The 21,347-nt window shown below is 34.7% G+C and overlaps 1 protein-coding gene across 1 annotated transcript; it reads left to right on the forward strand.

Moving 5' to 3' along the window:
- The first annotated feature begins 1,309 nt into the window (after nt 1–1,309).
- On the forward strand, nt 1,310–4,605 carry LOC144969346 (uncharacterized). Its single transcript, XM_078908455.1, has 3 exons — nt 1,310–1,333; nt 2,931–3,202; nt 3,459–4,605. Exons 1-3 carry the CDS (start codon nt 1,310–1,312, stop codon nt 4,603–4,605), a joined length of 1,443 nt encoding a protein of 480 aa, XP_078764581.1.
- The last annotated feature ends 16,742 nt before the right edge of the window (nt 4,606–21,347 follow it).

Genomic DNA, 21,347 nt, shown 5'->3' on the forward strand with positions numbered 1-21,347 from the left:
GGCCTTGTTCGTATCGTATCTTTCGCATCACCGGTCAACCAATTCATTTTTGCAAAGAGAATTACGGGATATTCTGCTGCCAGTCGTGGTGCTGCGATGTCAGAGTCAGATGGTTCTTTCTCAAATATGGAACAAAAGGCTAGATCTGTTTTTCAAGGAAAAGAACTAGGTGGTTATCGCCTTCGTCTTAAGGACTTCGGTGTGCGTCGTGTAAAAGCCGAACATTCATGTGAAAAATATCAGTTTCCAAATAATGATAAAAAAATAGTTGAAGTTGAAGAAAAAGATAAAAACAAAAATGACACACAGACTAATGATAAAAATGATAAATTTGGTGAAGAAAATATAAGTCAAACTGATGTTGAAGAAATATGTTCCAAAGAAGAAAAGCACATTGGAAAATCTTTTATACCCAAAGAGGATAATCCAGATTTATACGAGACTGAAATCTCTAAGAAAACGGATGACTTTCCAAAAATGCAAGAAGGTAATGATAATGGCATATCGAAAAATGTGGAGCCAAAATTCCGCCAAGAAACACATGGTCACGATTTGACTAGTGCCAAAGAACGAGAGAGATCAGAGCTAAGACGCCACATTGTAAAACTAGCCGAGATAAGATCATCTAGCCAAGCCTCAAGTTATGAATATGCAACATCTGGCATTTACGAAGTCCATCATCCAGCAATGTCTTCGAGTTATGACAGTGTACAAAAAACAGGTACACGTGGCTTTAAGCTTATGCACAGTAATAGTACAAATTACGGTCAGAAAATTGATATTCGCATCCCAACTGGCCAGACAAATGATGTTGATGATGCACTCATCTCAGGTTTTTACACCAATACAGCTGACACCGTCAGCAAAGACTCAACTGAATTTGACCATCCAAAAACATGCTTCAATGAAAATTTATCTCACGATACCCAAGACAAACTAACTGAACAGCAATCCCGTTTTAACTTGCGACAAAGGGCTAAATCAAAACAAAGGAAGAGGATACTCAAGCCAGACGTGACAATCCACAAGGATATCAAAGTGGATACTTCACCTTCTATGGATTCACATAAACGTTTTGCAGAGGTCCCCGATTTGAAGGGGATAGCAATGCCTACAATGGAAACCAAAGGACCTCTGGTGCCGGAGGGAAATCCAATGATGTACTCTAGAATTGTCCGAGGAAGTTGTCTAAAGAAGGAGACAATTGAGGAAGTTGAAGTTCAACGCCCTAAAACAGTGCGATTTAAATGCGATGAGGTTGAGTACAAAATTGTTGAGAGAAACAATGATAACAAATAATCTCGTCAAAATGGTGTCAAAAACTGCTAATGAGGTTGGACAATAAAAAATCAAGATATAATACAGTATATGTAGGGCACCCTTATAGCGATCAAGTTTAAACCAAAGAAGGAAATATTGAACACGTGTCTTTGTCCCACATTCCTCCCCCTACCCCCCCCCCCCCCCCCCCCCCACACACACACACTAATTATCTCTCTTGAAATAAAGAACCATTGATATAAAGTCAAGAAGTTTTTCTTTCCATTCGCGATCTAGTTATTGCATGCAGCAAACGCTTAATTTTTACATATTATATGTGGTTCGTGTCTCGTACATAGCATTATACGTTTATTCTAATAATTGCAGATAATAGACTTTTTCATAATAATAAGAACAACAACAACAACAATAATAATAATAATAATAATAATAATAATAATAATAATAATAATAATAATAATAATAATAATAATAATAATAATAATAATAATAATAATAATAATAATAATAATTATAATAATAAAATATAATAAAAGACGAAGAAGAGAAGAAGAAGAAGAAGAAGAAGAAGAAGAAGAAGAAGAAGAAGAAGAAGAAGAAGAAGAAGAAGAAGAAGAAGAAGAAGAAGAAGTAGTAATAGAAGAAGAAGAAGAATAGTATCTTTGTTGTCCATGAAAGCATTTTTCATTTGGTTACAGCAAAGACACAATATACGCAGACATACATGAAGCTATAGTGCGAAATCACACACACACACACACACACACACACGCACACACACACATACGTACACACATGCACAAACACACACTCATCTTTAAATAAGACTTCGTGTAACCTATCTGAAAGGCATATCCAACATGATGGCAAACATTGTTTGTTTGTTTGTCTTTAAGGGTTTTACGGCGCTTCCAACAAATTTAGGTTTTATCAGCGCCAGTAAAAAGGAAGAAATGGGATAGTAAAAAGTTCTAGAATTACAATTAAAGCACCCAAGAAAAAGTAAGACATATGGGGAACTGGGAACAATATAGGGATCATATGTAGATTCCAAGAGCACACCACCAATGTACTTAGTTTGAGATCACCTGTAAGTCTCATCCGGACACAAGCATAGAATCCAACAAAGAGGAACAAACTCAAATGCTTACATAATACATTCAAAATAACAAATATATAATAATGATACATAACAGAGAAATTATTTACAAAGAAAAAAATATCATCTCCCAAAACAAGAACTATGCATTTGACTGTAACAAACACAAAAGCGGTGATTTTACAGATTTTTAAATGTTTATTTCGACTCGCATTTTGACAATACAACTGCGGAAACCATTAAAATAATTTATGGAGGCCAGAATATGACCAAAAATGTAAAAACAAAAACAAAACGTTCTGAAACACTATCGTTGGATTTGTGTCAAATGCAAAACATCAATATCATATTTGACAGTCTCCTATAAGTGTTTCTCGAACCACCAACAGCAGTTATCCTAAACCCAGGATGAAGTAGGACGTCAATGCTAAAATGCATGTGTACAAATGTAGATACTTTGTTAAGCAAGCGTTTAGAGTTGTCTCATTTTCTTTTACATGAGCAGCCAGATATTTTCTTTATCTCAGAAATTTTACCAAACCATTTTAAGTGGGATGTACAGAAAGCTGAAGTTGACATGGATGGTTATTGTTCATTTTCTAACTGTTTTGACAACCAAGTTAACGGCCACATGGGTATCATCATTAATGTGAAAAGGGAGATAGGTGCACAAGAAATCACCCTGACACCTGACCAAAAGTTAGCTAATGAGAGTGAAAAATTACTAGCTGGATGTGCGTATAGGTCTCCAACTAGTTCTCCAGAGAACACCAATAAGTTGTATCAGACTATGCTGGACCTTACAAAGGATAGGGCATATATGTATTAATCACTGGTGACTTCAATCAACCAGATGTGGATTGGGTGAATGAGACAAAGCATTAGAATTCTTAGAGTTTTATCGAGACTCTTTCCTCTATCAGCATGTTAAGTCGCCAACGCATTTTCGGGGGGATCAGAAACCAACACTGATAGACCTAGTTTTATTATCTGAAGAGAGCATGGTGAAAAATGTGACTCATCATGCTCCCCTTGGCTAAAGTCATCATCATGTTTTAGCTTTTATTTTTGTGTGTAGCACAACAATTGAAGTAAAGAAAGAAAGAAGGTATAACTACAAAAAAGCTGACTTTGATAAACTGAGAAAGTGTGTGAATGACAGCAATTTGCTTGCCAAAATTCAGGATAAGGATGCAAATGATACATGGAACTGCATCAAAAAGACTGTAGAAACTTCAACTGAGGAATGTATTCCTAAAAGTGGATCAGGGCCTGCAGGCAAACCCAAGACACCTGTCTGGTGGAGTGAGAAGGCTATGTCTGAGTTACGTACATACAAGAAATACTTGGGAACACTAGACCAAAAAGACTGGCTAGCCTACACAAGAGCCATGAACCAAGTAAAAGCGGCGTGCCGGAAAGCAGTTCTGGACTATGAAAACTCTATAGTGCCAGATGCGAAAAATAATCCAAAGGCATTCTTCTCTTACGCTAAGAGTAAGATGAAACTGCAAGAAGGCCTAGCCGACTTCAAGGACAATGGTGGTAAACTTGTGTCAGCCGACAACGATAAGGCAAACCTCCTCAATACATTTTTCTGTAGTGTATTCACAAACGAGAGAGTGGGGGATATTCCTGATTGTGAAAAACCCGAAGTTGACGCGTCTCTTAGTGACATAATGTTCACTTGTAAAGATGTGTGGAATAAGCTTAAAAACTTAGGCTCCTCGAAATCCTCTGGCCTTGATGGGATACACCCATGTGTACTAAAAGAACTGGCAGAACAGCTAGCAGAACCTTTAGCAGAGTTGTTCAACAAGTCGCTTAGTGAAGGGAAGCTGCCCAGCATCTGGAAGGATGCAGATGTAACTCCACTTTTTAAAAAGGTTAAGAGCAAAGCAAGTAACTATCGTCCGGTGTCATTAACGTGTGTGATTTGCAAAATAATGGAATCCTTGATTCGGGACAAATTAGTCAAATACTTAATGGAAAAAAGGTTGCTGTCTGAGTATCAACAGGGTTTTATATCAAAACGCTCATGTACCACTAATTTGTTAGCTGCTCTCGACTCTTGGACTAGGTATTTGGACAGTGGTATCCCTGTTGATGTTGTGTACCTTGATTCGCCAAAGCATTTGACAGTGTTCCACATCAACGCCTTATTAAGAAACTTGGATCATGTGGCATCACTTCATGGTTGCTGGCTTGGATCTCAGATTTCCTGATTGGGAGAAGACAGCGTGTTAGGGTGAACGGCAGTTTTTCGGACTGGGCACCAGTATCGAGTGGTGTTCCGCAGGGAAGCTGCCTTGGTCCAGTTTTGTTTGTAATCTTCATTAACGATCTTCCAGACGTTGTGGACTCTCTGTGCCAAATGTATGCAGATGACACTAAGGTGTTCTCTGGAGTAGACAAGGAAGAGTTCATGACTCAGCTCCAAAGTGATCTTTACAACTTGGTACAGTGAGCTTAGATTTAATGCAGACAAGTGCCATGTCTTGCACTTGGGATATAGAAACCCGCACCATCAGTACATAATGAGAAAACATGACTCTAGCGAGACTGTCATACTTCAGCCTACTGAAGAGGAAAAAGGTTTAGGTGTGTTAGTAGATCAAGAACTGAAGTTCCCTAAGCACATAGAAACCCAAGTAATGTTTTGTTGTTTTTAAGGGTTTTTCGGTGCTTGTAACACATTTAGGTTATATCAGCGCCAGTAAAAAGGAAGAAAATGGGATGGTAAAAAGTTCTAGTTTGTTTTTATTTTTAAAGGTTTTACGGCGCTTGCAACACATTCACGTTATATCAGCGCCAGTAAAAAGGAAGAAAATGGGATCGTAAAAAGTTCTAGAATTACAATTAAAGCACCCAAGAGAAAGAAAGACAAAGGGGAACTGGGAACAAATAGGGATCAGATGTAGAATCCAAGAGCATACCACCAATGTACTTAGCTTGAGATCACCTATAAGTCTCATCCGGACACAAGCACAAAATCCAACAAAGAGGAATACACTCAGATGCTTACATTATACATTAAAAATAAATATAATAATACATAACAGAGAGATTATTTACAAAGGAAAAATATCATCTCTCACAACAATAACTAAGCATTTGACTGTTTCCCTCCCAGCCAGGACTCCGACCAGGGCCAGGACAAAACCAAGTAATCTCATTCCAAGACACAGAAAGCATGTTGGAAAACAGACATAGGGGGAGAGAAGACACAGTATGGACCCCCCTGCCCGCTATGGGAGGTTTGGATCCCCACTCAGAAACCCAAGTAAATAAGGCAATCAGGATCGTTGGCCTCACTAGGAGATCGTTCACTCATCGTTATAAAGATAACATGAGACAATTGTTCACTGCACTTGTACGTCCCCACTTGGAATTTGGCAATGTAGCATGGGCACCACGACTGCAGAAAGACAAAGACTACATAGAAAGTGTTCTAAGACGCGCAACTAGGGTTATTCCTGGATTCAAAGATCTAGAATACACAGAAAGACTGAAAAACATACGAATATCGAGCATGCAGTATAGGAGAGATAGAGGAGACCTTATCGAAGTGTTCAAATAGATGCATAATCTATACTCTGTAAACATGAGCCTTCTTAAACTTGATTCCACCAGCACCACCAGAGGACATAGATTCAAACTCTCCAAGGAAAGGTGTTCTCTAATCCTTAGACAGAACTTTTTCTCAGTTCGGGTAGTCGACAAATGGAACCGCCTGCCTGCAACTGCTGTCGACAGCTGTTGCAGGCATTCAAATGCCGTCACTATGTGGCATGCCCAGTTTTGAGAGACGGGAATTAAATACGTTCACGAATGCACAAGAGCAGATAAAAGGCTGTCAAACCCTACATAAATCTGGACTTATATCATATCATATCATCTTTTGTTCTTTGACTTGAACGAACAGTGGATCAAAATGCGTTTTACCAAATAATCGTTTGTTTTGTTTTTAAGGGTTTTACGGCGCTTGCAACACATGAAGGTCATATCAGCGCCAGTAAAAAGGAAGAAAATTGGATAGTAAAAAGTTCTAGAATTACAATTAAAGCACAAAAGAAAAGGTAAGACAAAGGGGAATTGGTTCAAATAGGGAACAGATGTAGAATCCAAGAGCACACCGTCAAAGTACTTAGTTTGAGATCACCTAAAAGTCTCATCCAGACACAAGCACAGGTCCCAACTAAGAGGAATACACTCAAATGTTTACCAATCATATAATATAATATGTAAACTAAACATAATACAATGCATAACAGAGAGATGATTTACAAGGAAAAAAATATCATCTCCCAAAACTATAATATACATTCGATTGTTTCCCTCCGAGCCAAGGAATCTCGGCAAGGGTCAGGACAAAATTAAGTAATCTCATTCCAAGACAATGACAGGAAACACTTGGAAAACGGGTATGGGGAGGGGGGGGGGGGGATAGAAGACACACCATGTACCTCCCTGCCCACTATGGGAGGTCAGGATCCCCGCCCAGTGGGCGTCCCTGAGATAATCAGTCGCATGGTGAAAAGCTTTGAACAGAGATATTGAAAATTTTAGTCAAGAGGTCAATTTTTATGGAAAAATGAGTTCTCATCAAATATCATTAAATCAAACATTTTTCAACATATTGATGAAATATTTTAATTGAATTCTACTCCTAAATATTTTTTTTTAATTTTTTTTTTATGAAGGTAATTATTATACTTAATATCAATTCTTGTCAACTTTGGAAGCGATTTTCTAAAAATTAACGTTTCACACCCTAGCCCATGCATATAACCATAACTTCATGAAAAATCATCCGATTTGCTTCAAATAAAGATATATATATATATATATATATATATATATATATATATATATATATATATATTATATATATTAATATATATATATATATATTATATATATATATATATATATATATATATATATATATATATATATATATATATATATATATATATATATATATATATATATTATATTACTATATTATATTATATATATTACTCTCTAATCGGAAGGTTGACAAACAACACACGTGCGAAATGGTGGCATCTGTTTTCGATGGGATTTGATTTGATTTTTCGATAAAATCATCACAATGTCTAATCAATCTCATAATACACGCAAACCATTTTCATGCCAATTTCAAACACAATGCAAAATTTGATGACGATTGGTCAGTAGTTTCAGAGCCTTACTGTTACAAAAAAATCAAATTTGCCAAATTGAACTTTTATATAGAGCTTTTTTTGTTTGTTTGTTGCTTTAGGTCTCTTCCAACACAATTGAGGTTATATGAGAGACCGCTGAAACAAAAAAAACAAGCAATCTAACAAAAATAGTACAAATGTAAATCAAAATCATAACCTAAAGAAACCATAAGCTAAATTATAAATAACCAAGAACAAACAGGCAGAAGATTTACAGAAAAAAAAATCCCTGTCAAAAATACAATCACAAACCAAAGAAGCAGAATAGGCTAGTAAAGAGAAGAAGAAACGACATCACTATCGGATCGTACACCCATGCGAACATCATAGGTATATGATTCAAGGGTGATGCTCCCATCCAACCACCCGCTTAATATAGAGCAAAATCCAATTAACATGCTCTTTTTTTAAATAAATTTAATTGAAAGAAATATGTTTTCTAAATCAAAATCTTTATTTACAATTTATTCCATTCATCAATATACATAAATAATTTTCATAATAGTGTAATTGTAGATATAGTTTATAACCAAAATAAAAGTAATACGGAGAAACCGTAACCAGAGAAAATAAAAATTCTAATCAGAGAAATCTACAGGGCAAGGATATGTAAAAAAAAAAAAAAACACCTTGAAGAAAGTTGAAAACAGCTTTTATAAGACTGACAAAGACAATGATGTAGACTTTTCAGATCTTCCCTTTGTAAAAAGGTAGACAATGAAATAAATATAAAATACTTAAGATGAAAGTGATCACATCATAATAAGTCTTTTGTCAATTATATCAAAAATATTTTTTTTTGGCTTTGTTATTAAGGGTTTTACAGCGTTTGCGACAAACATAGGTCATATCAGCGCGAATAAATTGAAATAAAATGAGATAATCAAAGAATCTAGGAGTAAAAGTAAAAGCGCCCAAGAAAAAGACAAAGGGGACTGATTCAAATAAGGAACAGAATTGTAGATTCCAAAAGCATACAATCAGTGTACATCTAAAAATCTCATCTAGTTCTAGACAAAAGCACAAGATCCCACTACAAGGAATGCACTCAAATGTTTACAAAATAAATTAAACAAGAATATATGACAGTGCACTGCAGTGAGATGATTTACAAGGGGGAAAAAATCACCTCCAAAAACTGATACTATACATTGACTGTTTCTCCTTCAGCCAATGACTCCGGCCGTGTGCAAGGACAAAACCAAGTAATCGCATTCCAAGACAAGTCAGGAATCAACCTATAGGGGGATAGAAGACAGAACGTCACAATAATTTTGGTTCTAATAGACTTCCCTTACTTTCTCTGATGATTATTATACGGGGAAAAATGGCTCCTGAACTCAAAGCAAAGCAAACATAAAATGAAACTTAAGGCATCAAGTAGTTATGGTAATAGTTGAATCATAAACATCAGATCAGTGGAAATGGTTGGAATGTTTGTTTTTGTTTTTAAGGGTTTTACGGTGCTTGCAAAACCTTGAGGTCAAATCAGCGCCAGTAAAAAGGAAGAAAATGGGATAGTAAAAAGTTCTAGAATTACAATTAAAGCACCCAAGAAAAGGTAAGACAAAGAGGAATTTGTTCAAATAGAAAACAGATGTAGATTCCAAGAGCACACCATCAAAATACTAGGTTTGAGATCACCTAAAAGTCTCATCCAGACACAAGCACAGGTCCGAACTAAGAGGGATACACTCAAATGTTCACAAATCATATATAATATGTAAACAAAACCATACAGTGTATAACAGAGAGACGATTTACAAGGGAAAAAAATATTATCTACCAAAACTCTTAACTAAACATTTGACTGTACCCAGCTAGGGTATCCGGCCAGGGCATGGACAAAACCAAGTAATCTCATTCCAAGACAAAGACAGAAAGCATGTTGGAAAATAGATAAAGAGGGATAGAAGACACAGTAAGTGCCTCCCTGCCCACTATGGGAGATCAGGAACCCCACACAGATAGTTGGAATGGATATCATTAAATTATTAAATTATTTAATTGGTTGGTAACATTACACCAAAATGTTTTAATTACAATACATGCTAATCGACAACAAACAAAGCCAGCTCAATAAATATGTGAGCCAGTGTGTAAATCTGGTATTAGGTCAGAATGAACTAGATGAAGAAAATTGTGTTAAATATTATTATTATTAAAATGATAAAAATTAATTTGTTTTGAGAAGGAAACAAAATCTTTCTTGAAAGCATTTATTGAGTATCTCCCTATATCTGTTTTCCAACATGCTTTCTGTCTTTGTTTTGGGATGAGATTACTTGGTTTTGTCATGGCCCTGGCCGGATCCTCGAGCTGGGAGGGAAACAGTCAAATGTATCGGGTTTTGGGAGATGATATTTTTAGTCTTGTCAATCCACTCTCTGTTATGCACTGTATTATGGTTTATTTACATATTTTATTTAGAAATCATATATATAATATATATATAATTTTATATATATATATATATATATATATATATATATATATATATATATATATATATATATATGATTTCTAAATATTTGAGTGTATTCCTCTTAGTGAGGACCGTGTGCTTATTTCAGTATGAGGCATTTAGGTGATTCAAACTAAGCATTCTTGATAGTGTTGGAATCTACATCTGTTTTCTATTTGAACCAATTCCCCTTTGTGTTACCTTTCCTTGGGTGCATTAATTGTAATTCTAGAAATTTTGACTATCCCATTTTCTTCCTTTTTACTGACACTGATATAAACTTAATGTGTTGCAAGCACCGTAAAACCCTTAAAAACAACAAACAAAACGGCATATTCTATTAGTATCGAGTTCCTAAATGTAGTTTATATTTTTAAAAGTTATACAATAAATGATCTTTGAAAAAAAAAATACATTTGCTAAAACGGCTTCAGTTCTCTATGGACTTAAACATTGTCAGCAGTACATTAACTTAGAACATATAAGGACAATAATTCAATATTTATAATATAAAAAGTTATAACATAAAATTAATATCTTGATTTCAATTATTTGTCCATGTGAGAGCTGAGCATCTCTACAATTTGGCATAAAATAATATAGAATATAAAGATTTTGACAACATTTGATGGGACAGAATAATGTATCAAATACACTTGACAAGTACAACAATGGAATGTTTGTTTTGTTTTGTTTTTAAGGGTTTTACGGCGCTTGCAACACATTTAGGTTATATCAGCGCCAGTAAAAAGGAAGAAAATGGGATAGTAAAAAGTTCTAGAATTACAATTAAAGCACCCAAGAAAAAGTAAGACAAAGGGGAACTGAGAACAAATAGGGATCAGATGTAGATTCCAAGAGCATACCATCAATGTACTTAGTTTGAGATCACCTATAAGTCTCATCCAGACACAAGCACAAAATCCAACAAAGAGGAACACACTCAAATGCTTACATTGTACATTCAAAATAAAAATAATAATACATAACAGAGAGATGATTTACAAGGAAAAAAATATCATCTCCCAAAACAATAACTATGCATTTGACTGTTTCCCTCCCAGCTAGGATCCCGCCAGTGCCAGGACAAAACCAAGTAATCTCATTCCAAGACAAAGACAGAAAGCATGTTGGAAAACAGATATAACGGGATAGAAGACAGTGTGTACCTCCCTGCCCACTATGGGAGCAACAATGGAATGATTTGATAACCCTAAGAGGCGCCCATCCACGCTTAACAATATTAAATGCAAAAATTATAATGAATATCAGTTGACAATGGTAAAAGTAAAAAATTTTCTAAGATAAAATAAAAAAAAAAAAAGAAGAAAAATCCAACCATCAAATGAAATGGGTTGCAAAAGATAAAAAAAATGAAATTTAAGGAAATGTTTTAAATCGGGCCTTAAATGGCAAAATCCACTAAACATACAAAAAGCGCTTTACAGGGGACCTCAGACTTACATGCCTGAAGGTAAGTGTCATAACATAAGACCACTTCTGAAAAATGCTTTGTTTATTGTATGCCTCTTTTTGCTGCTTGAATACAACTTTTTTTTTTATTTGTTGAAGATAAAATGAGATATATGTGTATATATATATATATATATATATATATATATATATATATATATATATATATATATATATATATATATATGTATATATATATTATTTAAAATATTTACCACAATGTTTGGGGCAGTCTACATCAATGTTTCAGGCTTAATTTGCCATCTTCAGGACTGAGTTGTTTTGTTGACTGTTGTTGTTTCTTGAAGTGGTTCCGGTTTGAAGTTAATTAAGAGGAATTTGCGCCGATGGGGACACTTTCCGTAGATCTCACTTTTCATGTTGAGTGTGGCTTCATGAGGTTGTTTGATTATAGTATATTTTTCTTCCAGGCATAAGCTACATTGTTTTGATGTTGGTGTGTATCCTGTTGCTTTAGATAAAATTTTCCATGAAATGTTGTGGTCTATTTTGTTGTCTTTTAATTTCCAAATATGTTCGCTGAGTTTTGTGGATGTTTTTTGTTAGTGTTTCTAAATGTTGAGGTGTGGAGGTTGTATCTTGTTTTGAAATTATTTTCTGTTAGTCCTACATATTTTTCTTGCTTGTTTGTTTTAGTTTCTGTGACTGTGGCTTGGTAAATTAAACTTGATTCTAATGCTTAGAATCAAGTTTAATTTACCAAGCCACAGTCACAGAAACTAAAACAAACAAGCAAGAAAAATATGTAGGACTAACAGAAAATAATTTCAAAACAAGATACAACCTCCACACCTCAACATTTAGAAACACTAACAAAAAAACATCCACAAAACTCAGCGAACATATTTGGAAATTAAAAGACAACAAAATAGACCACAACATTTCATGGAAAATTTTATCTAAAGCAACAGGATACACACCAACATCAAAACAATGTAGCTTATGCCTGGAAGAAAAATATACTATAATCAAACAACCTCATGAAGCCACACTCAACATGAAAAGTGAGATCTACGGAAAGTGTCCCCATCGGCGCAAATTCCTCTTAATTAACTTCAAACCGGAACCACTTCAAGAAACAACAACAGTCAACAAAACAACTCAGTCCTGAAGATGACAAATTAAGCCTGAAACATTGATGTAGACTGCCCCAAACATTGTGGTAAATATTTTAAATAATAATTCGCTCCATTACTACATGTCGAGCACTTTTCGTACCATATTTGTATCAAACACGATTCAATATGTATATATATATATATATATATATATATATATATAAAAAGAGAGAGAGAGAGAGAGAGAGAGAGAGAGAGAGAGAGAGAGAGAGAGAGAGAGAGAGAGAGAGAGAGAGAGAGAGAGAGAGAGAGAGAGAGAGAAAGATGTATATGTCCAACGGGCAGCTGATTGTACATATATTTGAACTCCCGACCTCCAGCATTTTGGACATTTTACCAAGTGATAGAGAATATAAAATATTCCTGGGTGTGGATATCGAATAATTGAATATGTCAGGTAAGTGAGTGTCGGATAACTGATGGTAGACGATATATATATAACTTATGAAGAGGAATTCTGGTGGATCTAAGAGGGATTATGGTGGATCTGGGAGGATTCTGGGAGATTCTGTATTCTGATACACCGTTTATTAAGTATCGTTCAAGCTGCATGAAAGTATCATGAAATAAAACCACAAGATTTAAGTCAAGCATTATTCTATAACTAATTTTAAATATTATTGGCTCACTCATAGGGATCACAAAACACAAACAATCTTTAAATTTTTCTCCACCAATCCAATGGTATGATTTCTTTTCTTAAATTTTCTATTTTAACAAAGTACCTTTAATATAACAGTTTTGCACACATAAATCCGTTTTACATAACTTTGTATAAGAATTGGTATGTTTTTGATAATAAAAAGAGAAATAATCAATGGAAAATGTGTTTATACCTTTTTGAAATTTTAAACTTAAAAACATTTCGAAAAATAAAAAAAATGTTTAAAAACTGATTAAAATGTTTTATGTTATATGTTTTTAAGGGTTTTACGGCGCTTGCAACACATTTAGGTCATATCAGCACCAGTAAAAAGGAAGAAAATGGGATAGTAAAAAGTTATAGAACTACAATTAAAGCACCCAAGAGAAAAGAAAGACAAAGGGGAACTGGAAACAAATAGGGATCAGATGTAGATTCCAAGAGCATACCACCCATGTACTTAGTCTGAGATCACCTATTAGTCTCATCCGACACAAGCACAAAATCCAACAAAGAGGAACACACTCAAATGCTTACATTATACATAATACAAAAATAACAAATATAATAATACATAACGGAGAGATGATTTACAAGGAAAAAAATATCATCTCCCAAAACAATAACTATGCATTTGACTGTTTCCCTCTCAGCCAGGACTCCGGGCAGGGCCAGAACAAAACCAAGTAATCTCATTCCAAGACAAAGACAGAAAACATGTTGGAAAACAGACATAAGGGGATAGAAGACACAGTATGTACCTCCCTGCCCACTATGGACGGATTAGACTGAATATTAAAAGACTTTGTGATCCATTCCAGTTTAGAAATAATGTTAATTGATTCCAGGACAATGAAGCAATTAAGAAAATCAAAGGTTTTGCTCATGCACAAATAGTATAATAATCTACCATTGTGGATAAAAATAATAAATCAAAGATTATATTTTGCCCCGTCTCACAATATTAATTATGCGCAAATCAAGTGCAATAGCTCTGTACGTGTCCAAGTGTGTGGTGTCAAGGCACTCAAAATAATTTTTAAAAGATAAATTATGTCTTAACAGTAAATGAAAAGCAATAACAAAAGGAAACAAATTGAATTGTTTTCAAGTGATTAATTACTTTTTGTTTGCTAGTTCTTGGTTTAACTGCTATCAACTGCATACCAAACTTATTTTTTATAACACGAATGGATATGTGAAAATCCTTATACAATAATTAAGCATTTTCCCAAACATTATTTTAAGAAAAGAGCTAATTTTTTTTTAAAATAGGAAGACAAAACTGAAAGACACTTGGATGTGCTTCTACATCAAATTTTCAATGACACATATATCATGTAATATTAAAGCAAAGTGTTGTAACAAGTTATATCCAAACATTACATCATCAATCTTTTCATATCCTCATCAACGCCATGAAATCACATGGTATAGCCCTTGTTTAAGCAAATGAACCAATAAAAATTTACAAACAAATCAAATACTTCTTGGGCTGTAGATTTCTAATTCACTTTAAATGATTGGAATGCTTGTTGTGTTTGTTTTTAAGGGTTTTGCGGAGCTTGCAACACATGTTTTTGTTTGTTTGTTGCTTTAGGTCTCTTCCAACACAATTGAGGTTATATGAGAGACCGCTGAAACAAAAAAACAAGCAATCTAACAAAAATAGTACAAATGTCAATCAAAATCATAACCTAAAGATATCATAAGCTAAATTATAAATAACCAAGAACAAACAGGCAGAGGATTTACAGGAAAAAAAATATCCCCTGTCAAAAATACAATCACAAACCAAAGAAGCAGGATAGGCTAGTAAAGAGAAGAAGAAACGACATCACTATCGGATCGTACACCCATGCGAACATCATAGGTATATGATTCAAGGGTGATGCTCCCATCCAACCACCCGCGCAACACATGTCATATCAGCGCCAGTACAAAGGAAGAAAATGGGATGGTAAAAAGTTTAACTTTACCCAAGAATGAAGAAGACAAAAGGGAATTGGTTCATATAGGGAATAGATGTAGATTCCAAGAGCACACTATCAATGTACTTAGTTTGCGATCACATAAATGCCTCATACTGACACAAACACAGGTCCCTGCTAAGAGGAACACACTCAAATGTTTACAAATCATATGTAAAAAAAATCATACAATGCATAACAGGGAGATGATTTACAAGAAAAAAAACATCATCTCCCAAAACCCTAACTATACATTTGACTGTTTCCCTCCCAACAAAGGTATCCGGCCAAGGCCAGGACAAATCCAAATAATCTCATTCCAAGACAAAGACAGAAAGCATGTTGGAAAACAGATAAAGGGGGATAGAAGACACAGTAAGTGCCTCCTTGCCCACTATGGGAGGTCAGGAACCCCACCCAAAATGATTGGAATCACGCACTCAAAGGATGTAAAGTGGCAAACAAGATTTAAGAAGAAATGAAAGTTAGAAGCAATATAAACTATATAACAATCAGAAGATAGGTGCATTGAACTGTTGTCAAAATAATTCAACCCAATACTCACTTTGATTCCTTCTCCCCCATACGTATTGGGTGAACATTTTTTTAAAAGCCAGAACTTTGACAAATTCGTGTTACCTTGAAGTTTTTTGGGGGGTTTTTTGTACGTTTTAAAATTAAATGCAAGCATACTTAACATCTAAGCAGTTTAAATATTAACATTCCATACAATCTTTAATTTACAAACATTTTTGTGAGGCATGCCAAAAAATTGTGTATCAGACAATAATTCGACACTCTCACATATTTCTGATCTTTAAACTATCCCAAGAACTTCATTGTTTGTTTTTGTTTTTAAGGGTTTTACGGCGCTTGCAACACATTTAGGTTATATCAGCGCCAGTAAAAAGGAAGAAAATGGGATAGTAAAAAGTTCTAGAATTACAATTAGAGCACCCAAGAAAAAGTAAGACAAAGGGGAACTGAGAACAAATAGGGATCAGATGTAGATTCCAAGAGCATACCACCAATGTACTTAGTTTGAAATCACCTACAAGTCTCATCCAGACACAAGCACAAAATCCAACAAAGAGGAACACACTCAAATGCTTACATTATACATTCAAAAGAAAAATAATAATACATAACAGAGAGATGATTTACAAGGAAAAAAATATCATCTCCCAAAACAATAACTATGCATTTGACTGTTTCCCTCCCAGCTAGGACTCCGGCCAGAGCCAGGACAAAACCAAGAAATCTCATTCTGAGACAAAGACAGAAAGCATGTTGGAAAACAGATATAAGGGGATAGAAGACACAGTATGTACCTCCCTGCCCGCTATGGGAGGTCAGGATCCCCACCCAGAAGAACTTCATTAATGATGGCCCACAGCTCAGAGGTTTTTTTGTTTTTTTTTAGTTGAAGAAAATAAATTTCTGATTTCATTTAAAGTAGCTTTTTCCAAAGCTGTATTTTCTTTCGTTAAATTTATTTTGTTTGTTTGTTGCTTTAGGTCTCTTCCAACACAATTGAGGTTATATGAGAGACCGCTGAAACAAAAAAACAAGCAATCTAACAAAAATAGTACAAATGTCAATCAAAATCATAACCTAAAGATATCATAAGCTAAATTATAAATAACCAAGAACAAACAGGCAGAGGATTTACAGGAAAAAAACTATCCCCTGTCAAAAATACAATCACAAACCAAAGAAGCAGGATAGGCTAGTAAAGAGAAGAAGAAACGACATCACTATCGGATCGTACACCCATGCGAACATCATAGGTATATGATTCAAGGGTGATGACCAGTTACACAAATGCGCAACATAAATATTGCCTTGTCGGTCATGAGATGACAAACATTACTTCTTCATAATATTTTTAAATTAAAGCTTAGAGATACAGCTGAAGGCATTAGAGCATTGATAATTTTTATTTATATTTATATTGCCAGTCTTTTTCCATCTCAACTTTTAAAAAAGTCACATTTTATATATATTCTTTTTTAGATTTTAATGCAAGTTTGCACAATTATAATAATAAATTACTTAAATGACAATGACGGTGATTTATGTAGCTATGAGCCATCACAAATTGGGCCCCTTTTTGTTCACCCGATATAATCATGCACAACATATACATCATAACGTGATATATATATATATATATATATATATTTTTTAAAACTTTGTTTCAAGTTTAAATGATTTTTATAAATCAATAAGTCATCACATAATCAACTATCAAACCACTCAATTATTATAATAGACAGGGAATCAGATCAAGACTTTCAATACATTTGTATCACATACAAATTTTTAAAAAAATATCCATAAGAAAAAATGGAGGCCCATGCACAACTGAATTATAAGTTAGGAAAGAGATATTATGTGATGTGTGATCATCATCATAATAAGAGCCAAAAATGGACTTTAAAAAAAATAAATTAGTACAAACAGGAGACATATCTGGTTTCAAACTTTTTTTTTTCAACAAACAACAAATTTCAAAATTGGTAAAAAAAAAATGTATAGATGAGAAAAAAAATTAAAATCTGAATATCGGACTGGGGATCAAACCTCTGACCACCTGAATAATGGTCAGACGTGCTGCCATTCCATCACAGAGGATACCTGATAGCTGGGATGACAAGCTTATATTCTTCACAAGGGTACCAGAATAACGCTGTGAACCCTGACCGGTAATCTGGAGGTCTGAAGTTTGATTCCTAGTCAAAGCAGCCTGATTTTTTTCTAGATTTACAATTAAAGCATCCAAGAAAAAGTAGGACATAGAGGAATTGGTTCAAATAGGGAACAGGTGTAGATTCAAAGAACACATCATCAATGTACTTAGTTTGAGATCACCTAAGTCTCATCCAGACATAAGTGCAGAATCCCACTAGAGGAATAAACTCAAATGTTTACAGAATATATCCAACACAGAATAACATAACTAACAATGCATAACAGAGAGACGATTTACAAGGGAAAAAAATAATCTCCCAAAACTAATACTTAACATTTGACGGCTTCCCCCTTAGCTGAGGACTCTGGCAGGGGCCAAGGCAAAACCAAGTAATCTCATTCCAAGACAAAGACAGAAAGCAACTCAGAAAACAGATATAAGGCATAGCCAGTAACCTCCTGCCCATTGTGGGAGATCAAAGGATCCCAACCAGAAAGAAACTCGACATAAAAATACATTAGTTTGTTAATAAAAGCAAAGCAAAAAAAAAAAAAAATGCATTGATAAACATGGTCCCATCTCAAAAACACAAGAATTCAAAATCGAACCTCTTAAATATCAGGAATATTGGTGTAACTGTCTTGTCACAGGACAGAAAAAACCCACAAAGCATTAAAACAATTACAATCAAAAATAATTTCACACACACACACACACACACACACACAAACACACATGCAGCAGATACAGCTGTTTGAATGCCAATTTTCAATTTTGCATATCTTCAGTCAGACGGTCTTGCTTTCAGCGTTGTCACTACAGGACATCTGTATTAAAAAAAAAGAGAGAGAGAGAGAGAGAGAGAGGGAGAGAGAGAGTAGTTAACAGCAGGCCTCACTCATATCTGACAGCTATTTCCAACCCTGTTATACATTTCATGATAAAATGTAGACAATGGACTGGGAACAGGTGTATGAGCTATGCCCAAAGGTAAGATCTATTTTTAATTACCCTATTTATATGCTCTAAACATATGAATTTATTGAACAACAGGACACCTATCAATAGAAATATTATGGTTTAAAATACCAATGAAACCGAAAAAATATATAAAAGGAAGCATTGTTAAACAAACTTAACGTGGTGCATCTGTGAAAATGCTCTATATGAAAAGTCATACTCATTAATTTATTTAAAACAAAGATAGGATCATACTAGAGGTTAAACATTTATATAATTCAACCTCATAAAATACACTGCAGCGTGGAAATCTCGAGCAAATTGGGACCGGGCATATTTGTCCAGATTTCTGTTTTTTCAAGATTGACTTGAGTATTTTACAAAGAATATGAGGGAGGTAAAGAATGGGTGGTTTCGGTCATCTCTCAATATTATGAGGTGTAGCATTTAGTGGGTCTTGTCGCATTCAATCACAGTGGAATAAGTTTCTCCTTTATGTGGGTTATGATTCTGTTTTTGTTTTTGAGGGTTTTACGGGGCTTGCGACACATTTAGGTCATATTAGTGCCAGCAAAAAGGAAGAAAATGGGATAGTATAAACGTTCTAGAATTATAATTAAAGCACCCTAGAAAAAGTAAGACAAAGGAGAATGGTACAAATAGGGAACAGGTGTAGATTCCAAGAGCATACCATCAATGTACTTAGTTGGAGATCACCTAAAAGTCTCATCCAGATTTGAGCACAGGATCCCACCAAGAGGAATACACTCAAATGTTTACAAATGATATGTTAAAAATTTTAAAAATAACAATACATAGCAGAGAGATGATTTACAAGGAAAAAATATCATCTCCCAAAACTATAACTATACATTCAACTGTTTCCCTCCCAGTCAAGGACTCCAGCCAGGGTCAGGAGAAAACAAAGCAATCTCAATCCAAGACAAAGACGGAAAGCAATTGGAAAACAGATAAAGGAAGATAGAAGACACAGCAAGTACCTCCCTGCCCACCATGGGAGGTCGGGAACCCCACCCAGTGTGTGTGCTCTAATAATAATTTGTTTGTTTGTTGCTTTAGGTCTCTTCCAACACAATTGAGGTTATATGAGAGACCGCTGAAACAAAAAAACAAGCAATCTAACAAAAATAGTACAAATGTCAATCAAAATCATAACCTAAAGATATCATAAGCTAAATTATAAATAACCAAGAACAAACAGGCAGAGGATTTACAGGAAAAAAAATATCCCCTGTCAAAAATACAATCACAAACCAAAGAAGCAGGATAGGCTAGTAAAGAGAAGAAGAAACGACATCACTATCGGATCGTACACCCATGCGAACATCATAGGTATATGATTCAAGGGTGATGCTCCCATCCAACCACCCGCGCTCTAATAATAAGACAAAACCAGCATATCAAATTACGAATTACACACTCAGCACTCACTTACCTCTCTCTTGTCTTTCCTCTCATCGCATCTTTATCCCCACTCCCAATAATTTATTTGATTTTAATGCATAACAGTAATTAAGTCTCAGGCCACCAATGCCTCTCTAGTCTTCCACTGGCACTGGTATACAATAGAATTAGATAGTGAGACGCTGCATGCGTTAGACAATGGTCAAACATGCTTTGCCACACACACACACACACACACACACACAAAACAAACATACTCCATGCACGTACACACATGATACATATGTAACACATTGACTAGCACACTTAACACGGAGAGCGATGGCAGTTTTCATTTCCAAAGAACAAAAAAGTGAATATCCAGTCTGTTCCAGATTTCCGTGTTAACCTTCAAAAGTGTTTGAGATTTTTCTGTTAACACTACTATGAAAATAAACGGATTAAAAAGGGGAATCAAGACGTGTTCGACTTTCTATGATTTCAATATTTGTGGGTTTCAGATTTGCAGGTTCAAAAATTTACGTGTTGCACTTTGATTCTAGAAAAAAAAAAAGGAAAAAAAGAAGAGAAAAATGTCTAATAATCAGTTTTTCTTTCTTTCTTTTTTTTTTTCTGATGTCCAGGATAACATATTTGTTTGTTTCTAAAGAGTTGAACTTTGCTTGCAATACTTTACAGTCATATCACCTCCAGTTAAAGGGATGATGACAGGAAGTCAAAGGATTTTAGATTGAGTTATCAAGCCCGCAAGATAAAGAAAGACAAATATGACAACATTCAAACAGTACACGAGAAGACTCAAAAGCAAGCTTTCTATGTATAAAGTAAGCTTGAGACTACCTAAAAGTCCAACCCAATCACAGCCAAAGGATCTCCATCAAGATATTTGTTTTTAAGGGTTTTATGGTGCTTGCGTCACCATTTCAGTGTCAGTAAAAAGGGGAAAAAAATGGAATATTAAAGACAA

Source organism: Berghia stephanieae, chromosome 3 (assembly GCF_034508935.2).
Source record: "Berghia stephanieae isolate SIO BIC M18660-M18661 chromosome 3, UCSD_Bste_1.3, whole genome shotgun sequence".
NCBI lineage: Eukaryota > Metazoa > Mollusca > Gastropoda > Nudibranchia > Aeolidiidae > Berghia > Berghia stephanieae.

What these genes read in the sequence shown, in the direction of transcription:
- LOC144969346 (XM_078908455.1), top strand. Translation starts at nt 1,310, where the DNA reads ATGGTGTCAAAAACTGCTAATGAG. An exon ending in TGTCAAAAACTGCTAATGAG is followed by an intron (nt 1,334 to 2,930) that starts GTTGGACAATAA and finishes AACCATTTTAAG; the next exon opens with TGGGATGTACAGAAAGCTGA. An exon ending in ACAAAGGATAGGGCATATAT is followed by an intron (nt 3,203 to 3,458) that starts GTATTAATCACT and finishes TTTTGTGTGTAG; the next exon opens with CACAACAATTGAAGTAAAGA.